Genomic DNA, 14,458 nt, shown 5'->3' on the forward strand with positions numbered 1-14,458 from the left:
CAAGAATCGCGAGAGTGTTTCAAAGTGTTTGACCCCTATGAAATAAAAACCGCTACATTTTAGGCGACATCTTTACGTTATCTTGAAAATATTGTATGTATTTATTCATTCATTTTTACGTTCCTCGTATGCAGCAGAACGATGCTGAATCAGCTCTAAATAGCTGCAATACTGTGGAAAGGTTTCACAATATATATTTGTGTTGTCGGAAGTAGGTGATGAACAACACAGTTCTGTACACAGTAGTGACAGATTTCCATATGCAATCGACCCACAGACTACAGGAGCTGCTTCAGGCCCGGTAGAGTGCGGTGTCCTTGTTCGATTCTGTCCTTGGTGTGTTCTTATTCGTGACTTTAACCCGGATAGTCAGCGGGGCGTTTGTACCTCGCAGAGGGTTAGGACCCGGCTAGAGTCCACATCATTACTCTGGCTTCAGCTGCAACCTCTAAGCTACAAAGCAGGATTGTCCGACCGCTGCTTCGCGAGATGCATATGATAGGAAGCCTTACGCTCCGAGGGATTCCAGGCGCTTTTATTTCGATAAATAAATCAATCTATGAGGCACATCAGCGCACGCATGGCAGCAGAAACTGTGGTCGAGGTCGGCTTTGTTTTGGCTTGAACGTTATTGAGAGTTAGCGAGTGTGAAATTGCCCTCGGAGTGATGTCATCGTAGGACACTGAACCCTTGTTCTGTTAATTAGAGCTCAATGAAATGATGAATATGGAAAAAGAGGAAGAGTCCAAATGCCCATAAGGCTGGATGAGGGACACAGTTGGGAAGCGATGTGAGTGTGATTTTTTTGGTTTATCTGACAGACAAAAAAAGGCAGACTATGGAAAGGGGTTAGAGGAACTCAAGAGGGAGGATGGTTCTGGAGCCGAGAGAATCATGGTGATATACCGGGACGGCTTTTCTTATTTATTAATTTTTCACTTTTCCGTTTTTTCCAGGACAATTTGAAACTGTGATTTAGAAAGTGTAACCATCTGTTGTTTTCCTTTCAGTGGAGGTTATCTGCTGTCAGTAGTTTGAATCATTCATTACCAGTTCACCAGAGAATCAGAATGCGCTGCATATTTAACTCGTTTTTTTTTTTTTCTACAACTGATCATGTGCACTCTACATGTTGGTTGTCATGTACTTAGCTAACATTAAAGGAACGTTAATGATATTTATTTTCTTTGTCTTAAAATGATCTTTGACATCTGGAGCATTTCACCTTATGATCGATTTAATAACAAAAATAAAAGTGCAAAGTGAGTTTGTATTTGGTGGTACTGACCAGTGTGTATCCGCAGGTGGACTTTGAGATGATGTGAGGTGCGAAAGGACTTTCCACAATAGGGGCAGTCTTTGGAGGACGACGCCAGACTCCGCTCCCGATGCTGGGCCAGGGACGGCTGAGCGCTCCCCGCCGCCTTCGCCAGGTCCTCCCCAACATCTGGAGGAGACAACATACGGAGAGGAGGACAAAAATGGGAGGTGTGGTTAGCGTCACTTCAAACCAGCCTTTCACACAACACAGCACTTTTATTTGTCTGCTGCCTTTCTCCCTCCGCATGTCTGTCTTTGTCTCGATCCTTTACCAAGATGTGCAGACGCCACACAAAGTCAAACACGTTAAATGGCTTCTGACAGAGCGCTGACAATTCAGAAGCTTTTCATCAGAAGCACTGTCTTGCAATATACCGCCCCCAAAATCAAACACCTTTTTTTGCCCTAAATGTCGGCCTTCAATTTCCATCCACATATGTTGAAAACTGTGGGAAAATTAACAATACCGACAGAAGAATGAGTAGGAGGTGCATTTAATGTGGCTGTGTCAGCATCGCTGGATCTACGCACGACCCCGTTTTGACAGGTAGCTGTCACAGATATGATAGGGTGATAGCAGTTTTGACACCGCCCCATTCTCGCGGAACACTGGGAAAAGAGAAAAAAAAAAAAAAAAAGCAATGACGCACATTTCACTTTACCAGCAGTTTGTTATCAACACAATCGCTTGGTGGATTTGAGGATGAGGATGATGTGATGACAACCTGAGAATGTGTTGACAGCAGCATAATCGGAGGTGAGGGTGTCGCTGTGAGCCGGGTGGCGCTGTACGGATGGTTAAGAGTTTTGATGTGCTGACAGACAAGAGGGCAGAATCCAAAGGACTTAGATGTGTTCTAAACGTGAAACAAAGACCACCAAGTATGACACGACAGATGCTTCTTTGATTTCCTCCCTACCTGAATCCAACAACAACAACAAAAAAAAAGTAAACATCTGATGACATGTGATGGCAGGCCACCGTCAGCCGCCATGTGAAAAAAAAAAAACACTTTCGTTCTTGCACATTCCTCGACATGTTCCCTTTTACGCCGACATAATGCTGTTAACTATACATTTCAGCATGCTTTTCAAGTGCAGAATGCTAAATGTCATTCTCAAATCTCAATCACAAACCTTCATAGAAACAGCTGCTGCTGAAGAATGTCTTTTTTTTTGTGAAGTGAAATTGAAAAGTGGCCAATCCGCTCAATTTAACTCATATTTATCTTTTCAATGTGATTTGTAGAACTTGAATGTTAAACTAATATTATTGTCTTTACGATGCCCTGAGACTATTTTGCAACAGCACATGAATGCACTTTGATTTACATTACTATGATGCTTTATGATATTTATTATGATTTCTACTTGTATAAAGAAGTTATGTCTCTTGTTATGGAAAATAGCTGCTGCTGTTCAAGCAGCCTTTGGAAATGTTTTGTACAGAGACAAAACGACTTCTTGCGTTATATTAATAATAAAAATATATACCTAAAATAAAAAATAAATACCTAAAAACAGAAGGTTAAATGCCCTTTCTTCTCTGGAAAAGGAAGAATAACAACAGTGTTTGTTCACATGTTGAAAACACAGGACTTCGCTTGAACTATGCAAACATCAACACAAACAATAGAAATCCCTCTCACTTCCTGCCTGTTTGCCCCAGTGAAGCATACTACAACATTATTACCTGGTCATAAACACTGAGGACTCTGGACGCACAAAACAGCATTCTGATGGTCTTTACCTTGAAATGGGGGCTGAAACAGTATATAATTCTACTAAAAATTAAGTCAGTGTTGTGTTTTTAAACTGCAAATAATAGTGCATTAGTGACACATTTGAGAAGATATAGTTCTTTTCTTCTGTCCAGGGTTTTGGAAACATCAGTTCAGTGGGATTACAGCGACTGTGGGAACATTATACCACTAATTCCTTTATTAGATGTAAACCGCATTTTTATATTTGCATTAGCTTGAACGCTAATAAATGTTTTCCGCGCCACAATTTCAACCAAGCGATGAATGGAGTGGAAAAATAAGTGATTCTGGCAAACCATTCCCAACTCCAAAATGATAATAAATAGACTTTTTTTTTTTTTGACAGTAGCCTAATCTTTTCTCTCCTGCCACACCCCTCCCTATTCCGTGCCCCCCTCTTTTTCCCACATCTATTGGGGGAGTCAAATAAGGTTTACAGAATGGAAAGCCCCAAGTCAGCAAGTCCTCATCCACGCTGACACTAAACACACGACTCCATTCAGCAGCTCCGCTATCAGACTGAAGGCTATTTATCACCAGTGAAAGTGAAAAGCAACCTAAATGCAAGTCTGTGACAATACGCAGATCCCAAATGCCAGCTGCTTCTACTTGGTTCTGGGCAAATGGCTGCTGTAATTCGGCACAAAGGAAACGGGAGCTCAGATGCAGAGAGTCCCGCTTTTTTTTTTTCAACAGTCTAGTTCCATATTCGAACGAACATTATCGCACAATTGCAGCCAATATGTGTGAACAAACTATGTAACACGCATTCTTGCAACGTCAACGGCAGTAAAAACAACCTTACGCTTGGAAGGGATCAATTTTGCGCCTGTAGATCCAACTTGGGTACGGCGATTTAAACAACTTCACAAAAATGAGACTTAAAAAAACATGGCGAAAAGTAAGGTCCACCACATATTAAATTATAGAGGAAATGAGCAGTGGCATCTGAGCTTGAGATGAGATACAACTGAAAGGAATGTGAAGTTCTTCGGCCGTTTTGAAGGCTCCACCTGCTGAGGAGGTGATAAGCTTCTACAGCCTTGCGTTGGACGCTGCATCGATTCTTGGCATCATTTGCAGAGGAAGTGACATCACAGACAGCGACAGGAGCAGGCGGTTTAAGAGAGGAGGCTATGGAAGGCTGCATCCCACTGGACTCCATCGAGGAAGCGATAGATGTTCCAACCATTGGCGCACAGAAGGGCAAGGCCCTGGGAAGTTCCTTCACTTTTTAAAATACATGAATGGTTCTTATTTAACCAGAAATATCAGTGTAAACAGTCGTAAACAGCCACATCAGTAGCAAGATCTATTGACTTTCTGAATTTTTGCGGGCCTCAAAAGATAATTTCATGGCCCATATTCGGCACCCGGGTCTTGAGTTGCACACGCTGTCTAGCGCATATGCATTTTGCTTCCAAAACTGACTCAAAATAAATGCCCTTTGAGGGAAAGGAAAGAAAGAAAGAAAGCAACCCCCATTCCCCCGGCGTTTGGGCCAGAACACCACCATACTGTTGCCATTGTCGCCTGCTCACAAACATATTTTGAGCACTCTACTGTACACATCCCTTCTTGGCACAGAGTGGCCAACTTGTGTAGCAGACACCTGCCTGCCCCAGATGGGCCGAAAATTAAAAAATCCAAAACACGGCTTAGGAAGCAGGACGAACGCTGGACCGAACACACACACACAATCCAGGCTGTCTGTCTCTCCTTCAGTGGCACACACACACGCACACACACACAAACTGCGTCTGGTGTGTTGGGGTTAATAGTTCTCCTGTAAGAGGAAGACACACCACTGTGAGGACCTGAGTGCTGGCATGCAACAGCCTTCAATAATAAATCCACCGTTTACAACACACATACACCGAAACGAAAGGTAAAGCAACGATCCTCAAAAGTGTGTGTGAGTGTGTGTGTTTGTGTGTGTGTGTGCGCACGTCACTGCCGCCAGTCCTTCACGCTTGTCTTTAATCAGTTGACTGATCTGCTGCTTTTAATGCGGCTGTTCCAATTACTGTAAAAGTCATCCGGCGCCATATAACCACAAATATTGACACTTTATTGCACAACACATTTATGACATTTTGAAGGTCACCCTGTATATTAGGCGTCCATCGCTGGACGAGGGGGAGTGGGTGTTGTGTTGGGGAGGGAGGGGGGGGGGTCGCCTGTTGACACCCGCTCGTAACTATCTGCAGTGTATTGATTTTCAATCTCCCGGCTGTTTTCATGCAAAGAGGCTCCACAAAAGAGATTGAAGTGATTGCCACTGTAGAAAAGGCCTGCTCATGGCCTGTAGGGCCACTGGGTTTTTTTTACATTTTACAATTTTTTTTTACAAATATTTTAACTATGACAGACCTATAAATATATATATATATATATATATATATATATATATATATATATATATATATATATATATATATATATATATATATATATATATATATATATATATATTAACTTTGACAGACATATATATATATATATATATATAGGTCTGTCAAAGTTAAAATATTAAAAAAATTTTTTTTGTAAAATGTAAAAAAAAAATATATATATATATATATATATATATATATATATATATATATATATATATATATATATATATGGAGTTGGATTGCATTCTATACAGCAACTTTTTTCTTTTTCTTCTACATGCATTATTCTTTTCACCCCCACATTCGCCGATCCATCTTTAACATTTAATGGTTTTTTAATCTCTCATCAATGAAGCCTTCACTCCTCACCACCCGAGGAGAAGACACGACAAACTGTGACTGTGCTGGTATGAGAATATCACAGGGAGAAGGAGCAAAAAAAAAAGAGGACAGGAAGAGAAATACATGTATAATTCAGCTGTATCTGATCTGAGACCAGCTCCTCTCCCCTCTGCCTTTACTGGTGTCACAGCGGCGTAATGGAACATGCCAGAACAAAGGCTCCCAGATCAGATTGGAGCAGAGTTGAGCAGGCCATCTGGGAGGCAGGCTGAGTATCAGTCACTCAGCCGGCTGTCTGCTACACTCATGTACACACACTTCCCCTCTGACTCACTGTGCGGAAGTGCACAAGTCTGTGTGTGTGAGCGGAAGAGTGTGTGACACCTCCCGGCTGCACGTCACCACCATCTCACTTTGGAGTGGCCGATACTTCACTACAGTGACACAACACCGTGTCAAAGTGATAGATACTGTATATAAATTGATAGGGATGTGTGTATGCATAGTTCTGTTATGAGAAAAACTTAACTTTCGCTCAGAGACAGGCCCAGAAATGCTACGATTTAAAGCAGCATGTTGCGATCGGACCATTTTGAAGAGCAAATTTGTCCTAGAATTTCCCCCCTTTAAGCAAAGAAATGAGGGGCTACCATTAGGATTAGACATCCTCACCTACTTATATCTTAAACATATATACAATATATATTCTCTGTGCTACATCTAACCTGGGATCCCACACAGCCCTTTAAAGTTATCCATTACCTTCCCCCCAAAAAAACTGTAACTTGCAATGACAGTTATGCCATGGGATGCACAGCATCTCTGTACAGAGCAGGAAACGACCTAGAAACAAGCTAAATATTCGCAAATCGAGTCAGGTTTTCTCCACAAAAAGTGCCTTCAGAGAAAGCATTATAGATCCACAGTAGATCACTGATAAGTTGTAGGAGGAATCTTCATCGAAAGAGAAGTTGCCTTTCAGATAAACACAGGCATTTGACTGCAATATGTTGTTGAGCAAATGCCTTCATTCCGTCCCTATTTCTGCATGTTTCCACAAAACGTATGGATAGAGATGCAGTACCACTGGAAACCATGGGGGGCAGTGTTGCTGTTACTTCTCAATACGTTGCTCTAATGAGACACAAAGAAGACAATGGCGGACGCTCTCCGTTCACCAGTGGCGATATATTTAACATCCTCACCGACCATCGCATCCTACAACGCTGCCTCTGTTTCCTCTTTAGTGCAAGAGCTACATGCTCAATACTGACTCCACAGTCGCCATGTTAGGTTTGGAGGTTGTTGTTGTCATAAACCTTTGACTCTGGGCTGCTCCCCCTGGTGGATATATTGGTGAACAGCAACACCAACGCAAAAAACGCGTGGAGGTATGTGACGGTAACAACGGACAAGTACAATTTTGCATGTAAAGGGAGCATTCAGGAGTGATTCAGGTGACTTTTTATTTTCCGTTCTTTCACTGTTTTAGCTGATAATGATGGTTTTATTTCTGTCCACTTTAGCGCGTACAAGTCATGCTAGCAATTGTACATTAGCTATTTTGAACTGTGGCTATTGTACATACAGTTTTAGTTCCATAGTTTACAGAAAATACAACAGTATTCAAACACACAAACAAGCCAGATCAACAAAGTCAACACAAATGGCTGTGTGTGCATGTGTGATGCTGGTGTGAGACCATTGTTAATGGTGCTCTTTCAGTCACACTTTGCACTCTAACTGCTCTGCGGTTTTGATTAGTATGATATCACTTTCAGGAAATAAAAGTCTGGAGGGAGAGGAGAAAAAAAAACGGCTCATAAGTCATAAAAACACAAGATGTTTTTTGCCTCTCGCTCGGCCATTATTCTAATGTGTCACGTGATGCCCAGCCGAGCCCGACGGCCTTAAAGAACTGATTGATACGTGTATGTATGGCGGGTGGAGGGGGGGGTGAGGGAAGGGGAGGGGGGGTATTAAGAGAGATTGGGAGAGCGGGAGAAAGAGAGAGAGTAAAATGTGATGACATCATTTGAAAGGCATTAGGCTTTTAAAAATGCGCCCCCAGGGGGGGACTTGATTTCCTTACACCAGAGCAACACAACACCATCCGGCCTGACGCTCTCTCACTCTCTCTCTCCCGCACACACACACACACACCTCAGGATCACCCCCAAACCTTTCTTTTTATATCATTTTCCTCTTCTTTAATTTGGACGGCTGCCATCTTTGTGCGCGTCGACTTCATCAATTTGAGGTTTAGCCACACTGCTGATGCTAGCATTCTGCTGGAACCTCAACTCGGAGAATTTATTAACCAAACACCAATTATCATTAAACGCCACTGCCTTATCCCCCTCCTTTTACCACTTGACAAAGACTACTTAATGAAATTTTAGATTCAAGTTATTTGGTGGGTGATTTATTAGCGCGGAGGGAAAGTGCTAATGCAAAGAGTCTATTGAGTTCTTCCACGTTATACACTGCGCCAGAGCCTGTATACACAGGATATATACACATCACAATGCCACATGGAACCAGGAGAAAAGAGCCGGATAGAAAAGGTGGCTTGCAACCAGCGTTTCTTTCAAAAAAAAAAAGAAAAAAAAAGACTAAATTCACTGCTTTATGAGTCACCACATTTGGAAAGAGGACACACCAAAGAAGAAAAAAATAAAACTATGAAAAGTAAAAAGGAATAAGTCGCTGTTTACCCCGGCACAATGTTTGCGAGATGAAAACAGCAGCAGAATGTGTTACATATAAGACGGCGGGGTAAACAGGGGCACCAGATGTTCTTTGATGTTAATAATGGCATTTATTATTAATATTAATTAGACTGCATTCAGCAATACATTTGGGCCATTTCCAAGTCAATTAAGCAAAATGGCATGCGGGAGATGTTGAAACGACATTTTAAGGCAGGTGTTCAGCGCTCCCCTAATAAAACATTTTTGCAGCTCCTGAAAAACAACCCAATTTCAGGCAGATTTGATTTATTTCCCGTCTTTGTTTTGCGTGTTTTCTGCATTTCCGTCGCCTTGTCGCGCGCGTATCTCCAAAACAGCACATTGAGGGTGGGGTGAAGGTTGTAGCTTGCTATATTGAATTGAAATGTACTGTTTCAGACCCGGTCCCTTGTCAATCCGAATGCAGAACCTGCAGGAAAGTTATCGGAGAGCGATCCAGATAGATGGAGCTGGCCATCATGACGATCGTGTTTTTGACATGTCGTCTCCTTTATATTATAATTTCTGAAATACTTGAATATCATTCCATCATTTGCACTGATAAATGTCATTCAGGCGTTCATCCTTCAGTCATCATGAATAGTGGGCGTGACTGGTGATGGATAAATGAGGCATCATGAAACAGTATTGCGGGGTTCATGAAACACTGTCCTCATTTTCAGAGGCCACTAGATGGCGCTCTTGGTTTAGAACTGATGCGAGGTTTCATTGACTTAGTTGTTCAAGTCCAAACATTTTACAGCAGACAGCGCCATCTGGTGGCCTCTCAGAATCAGACCGCTGTTTCATCAACCCGTCGTGACTGTCCATCCAATATGGGTCTTGATACATAACTCTCACAGCTTTGAATCGCAAAGGAAATATTACAAACGGCAAAACAGTTGTGAGCAAATCCCAGTCTTCAGTATGAAGTCATGGCTGTGCAAGAATAGGATGAGTTTTTCTAATACCTGATGTCCACCTGTGGGGGCGCTATTCCCATGCTGTAGGATAAAGTGGGCAGCGGTTGCGGACAGTGAAGACGAAACAGTTGTATTCCACCTCATTCCTTTACACGTTTTTCGATTTATGTTGAATAGTGTTTTTGAATATTGTGATATGAGCGTCACCATTGAGAAAAATCTGAACACTCATAGGGTCTGTGTACAATTGTAGGCGATCAGCAACACGTATATTACAAAAACACTTATTTTCATCATTTAAAAAAAAGAAATCATTGCTAAGTAAAATGTGGTCTTAGGTGCACTTAAATGTATCATGGTTATCTGTCCTAATTCTGATCATTTTGTTTCCTAAAATATCATTTGTGCGGATTTGTGTGTCTTAAATGCAAGTTTCACACAACTCAGGCCATTTTGGTGTGTTTGTGCTGATGTTTGTGTGCTCCTATCTCGCTCTCCTTATGGGGACTAATTTTGGAAACACACCTACTGCACTTGTGGGGGCATTTATGCCGGTCCCCACAAGTCCAGCACCTCAATTTGAGGGTTAGAACTTCAAAATAACCGGGTCACAATATTTGGGTTTCAGTTTGGTTCAGAGTCCTGGTTAAGGAGAGCCATGTGTTTTTTGATGGTTAGGTTTGGAGTGAGAAGCTGGGGAAAGGGTGATGGCCATGACTGGTCCCCATAAGGGTAGTGCCTCAATTTGAGGGTTAAAACTTCAAAATAAATGTGTCATTCTGACTGGGTTTCACTTTGGTTCAGAGTCCTGGTTAAGGTGAGCCATGTGTTTTGGATGGTTAGGTTTGGAGTGAGAAGCTGGGGAAAGGGTGATGGCCATGAGTGGTCCCCATAAGGGTAGTGTCCCAATTTGAGGGTTAAAACTTCAAAATAACTGTGTCATTCTAACTGGGTTTCAGTTTGGTTCAGAGTCCTGGTTAAGGTGAGCCATGTGTTTTGGATGGTTAGGTTTGGAGTGAGAAGCTGGGGAAAGGGTGATGGCCATGAGTGGTCCCCATAAGGGTAGTGTCCCAATTTGAGGGTTAAAACTTCAAAATAACTGTGTCATTCTAACTGGGTTTCACTTTGGTTCAGAGTCCTGGTTCAGGTGAGCCATGTGTTTTGGATGGTTAGGTTTGGAGTGAGAAGCTGGGGAAAGGGTGATGGCCATGAGTGGTCCCCATAAGGTTAGTGTCCCAATTTGAGGGTTAAAACTTCAAAATAACTGTGTCATTCTAACTGGGTTTCACTTTGGTTCAGAGTCCTGGTTCAGGTGAGCTATGTGTTTTGGATGGTTAGGTTAAGGATGAGAGGCTGGGGAAAGGGTGATGGCCATGAGTGGTCCCCATGAGGGTTGTGCCTCAATTTGAGGGTTAAAACTTCAAAATAACTAGGTCACTATATTTGGGTTTCAGTTTAGTTCAGAGTCCTGGTTTAGGTGAGCCATGTGTTTTGGATGGTTAGGTTTGGAGTGAGAAGCTGGGGAAAGGGTGATGACCATGACTGGTCCCCATAAGGGTAGTGCCTCAATTTGAGGGTTAAAACTTCAAAAAAACTGTGTCATTCTAACTGGGTTTCACTTTGGTTCAGAGTCCTGGTTAAGGTGAGCCATGTGTTTTGGATTTTAGAGTGAGAGGCTGGGGAAAGGGTGGTGGCCATGAGCGGTCCCCACAAGGATAGCGATAAAAGTGCACGGGTGTGTGTGTGAATGTGTTTTTTTGTGCGTGTTTGTGAGGGAGCGTAGACATCCTTGGCTTTTGGCAGCAGGTCTGCCTCTCTCTCTGGAGCTGGTGGAGGCAGCAGCCTTACAATGGTACATTAACAATCTGTGCGTTCATTTATCAGCGTGCGAGATTTGGACTCGGCGTTCATGGCGCGCTGCACTTTCCGCCGTTCAAAATTAATGAACAAGCTTCGCCTCGCAACAAACATGCACCTGTGCTGCAGAGATGCTAATCACAAACATTTATATTTATTAGTGAACGCCTGCATTAAAACTGGAGTTGAGGAGGGATAGTTTTTTTTTTCCCCTCCCTTCTCCCATTGGGGTGATGGGTGTGCAGGAGGCTACTGCTGCCATTGGTCCTGACTAGATATAAGTGTACCTGGCAAATTTTCATATGGACAGATGGTTAAAAAATAAAAATAAACACATGAAAAACAAAGGTGTCGATGATGGATTAAACAGCAGGCGACTTGGCTGTCTGCATTGTTGGACTTATGAACGCATTTTCAGGAGTCAAAAAAACCACAACAATGGTATGATGCAAATAAATAAATAATAAGATCGAAGGAGAAGGAGAAAATTAAAGTGGATAAAAAAAAAGTTTCATTTAAGAAACAATCCTATTAAAATGAATAAATAACCACCTATGATGTATTCTATATAGTGACAATTCTACAGTTAGGTGAAAAGAAATATGTTTTTAAAATATGTGCTGGTCTACTAACACTTTTTTGCAACCATTGATTCATATCTATTGATATTTCGCCCACGTTGCCAATTTCTTTCAAGAGCATCGACTTCCACCGCTTGTTCCCCATCGACGCTCCCCTGCCTCCTCCTGCTCTCCACCCCAGACTGACAGAAGGTGGCTCTCCCTCTCCGTAAAGGCTATGCCTCTGCCCAGCTAGAGGAAGAGGAATGGTGCCATAAGTTTCTCCCTGGCACCGGCCCACCTTTGTTTTTTCGCCCCCTCCTCAAGTCTGTTTCAGGCTTCAAAGAGCATTGGAAAAAGACACTCACACACACACACACAGTCATACAAATGTCTGAGGGAGCACTGATGTCTCACTAACTTTATCATTCTAGCAGGGTGATCATCGCCCCATTGAGAGGCTCTGGATGATGCTTGAGGGTAAATGCGTGTGTGTGTTTGTGTGTGAGTGTGTGATGTCCACCACTGCGTGTTACTGCCGTGTCATGACAAAGGCAGATGTGGACAGAGGTGGGCATGTTAAAGACATGCAGACAGAAGACATGACAAAGACGTTTGTCCATGTCTTTATATATAGACACTAGCCAACACACCAGTCTGGACGTGTTCATGTGTGTACTCGCGCACGCATGCTGTAATGATCCGCGTGTATATTCATCATGCCCCCTCTTGGCCTACGTTGGCAGGAAGTGGTGTGGTTACCATTAGTGAAGGATGACTACCCCCCATCTCTATGACTGAGATCATAGAGGAAGAGGAATAAGCAGAGTAAAAAAAAGAGTGATCGCAGAAAAAAGTGAACAGAGAGATTACAATATTTCAGGTAGGTAAACATACATACATTAATACATGAATATAACAAGAAGATATATATTTAAATTAGTGCAGTTAGCAAATAGGAGAGAAGAGTTGATATTTAGGAGACACCAAAACCTGAATGAATAACCTAAACCGAACAATGAATAAATGAAAGTGAATATTAAAAATAGGTAGAATGCAAACAATGGCCATATTGGAGGTGCAAGACAGTCCAGTTAAACTTGAAAGGACAACTGAGGACGACCATCAAAGGTAGTGAAATAGATGGCAACAGTGGCAGGAAAAGAGGAGACGAAAGAGTATTCAAGGATAAAAATGGTCATGACAGAGTAATGACTAAAGAATTATGAATATACATTTGCACATTGAATATAGGCATTGCACAATTCTCAGATCAAAAACACAACTTCCAACTTGTAAGGACAAATGGAAGCACCTTTGATTCAATATACTGTGAATGGCAAGAGATGAAAGGCAATTTTGTGAACAATAACTCACAACTAAAATCAGAAAATCCAAGACTTCAAAATGGGCTTCTTCTTCTAGATGTTACGATGGTGAGAACACCAGACCCGGGACTTGAGATGATGGGGGAAAGAACGACTGACAGGCACTAATCAATCACCCAGTCAAAAGAAAAACACAAATTAAAAGTTGGCCTTAAATACGGTATTATATTATGTGTAAAAGTAGTGCCCACTGCCTTTTCTATTTGGTGTTTTAGAAACAAAACCTGCATTCATGTCGAACAGTCATGACACTGGGGAGATATAAAAGATATAAAGGGATATAAAACACGATTTAACCAACCGAAAATATCTTATCTCAATGTTCAACCTGATGCATCTCAGTCATTCGCCAATGTGACCCAGCAATGCTTGAGTGTGGTTCAAATCCGCTCAAAAATAAAGCGGAAAAAAAAAGTCTGTGGCGTCGCTGGACTTGAACTCACAACCTCGCGTCCCACTGAAGCGCTGAATAACGTCCCAACTCTTCTCCACTCCGACATTGATTTCCTATTCATCCGCTGCTTGTGCTAAATCATCGCTGGACAATGGGCCAATCATCCCGCTTCGCCACCGCCACAACCCTCCCGAAAAAACCCCACCTGGCACTGGCCGAGGTCTGCCATGGTGCGCGCGGGTGATGCCTTGCACGCCGCAGCCATTAACGCTCTGATTCTACATCAATGAAAATGAATCAATTAAGGCTCATTAAGGGGCTGCATATTAAGGTGGAGTAATTATCGGGTGGGGAACACACTGTGATCGATAGCGCAGGAGCTTAAATGTGCACTTAAAGGCATATATTACCACAAGAGGTGATGGAGACTTTTAACAAGGCCACTGTGGAGGGGTGGGGGGAGCTAAAGTGTGTACATAGGTGCGTGCAGGGAAGAGACTCGCGCTCCCCGACTGCCTGGTCAGGCTGTAAATCCAGGCGCCAAGGACGCGCCGCGTTTTCCTCTTCTATGAACTTGTCCAGCGTCTCGGAAAATGAAATAAAAAGATTTATACCGCAGGTGCAAACTCCTCGTCTCGCTTGTGTGTCTGCCTGTGTGTGTGTCAAGCGAAAGACGGAACAGAAAAAAAAAAAAAAGTCATAAATAAATAAAGTATTCTGGGAAGGGATGCGAGTCTTTAAATGCTACAGGCCTTTACCCTCCGGCCACAAACACACAC

At 42.5% G+C, this 14,458-nt stretch overlaps 1 protein-coding gene across 2 annotated transcripts in view; it reads right to left on the bottom strand.

The window, feature by feature from the left end:
- Nucleotides 1-14,458, bottom strand: part of znf536 (zinc finger protein 536) — a 209,773-nt gene that overhangs the window by 54,646 nt on the left and 140,669 nt on the right. For both annotated transcript variants that reach the window (XM_053882289.1, XM_053882298.1), the window contains exon 6: nt 1,290-1,448. In XM_053882289.1, coding sequence (XP_053738264.1) covers nt 1,290-1,448 — 159 coding nt within the window. The remainder of the gene's footprint in view (nt 1-1,289; nt 1,449-14,458) is intronic.

This window comes from Synchiropus splendidus, chromosome 1 (assembly GCF_027744825.2).
Source record: "Synchiropus splendidus isolate RoL2022-P1 chromosome 1, RoL_Sspl_1.0, whole genome shotgun sequence".
NCBI lineage: Eukaryota > Metazoa > Chordata > Actinopteri > Syngnathiformes > Callionymidae > Synchiropus > Synchiropus splendidus.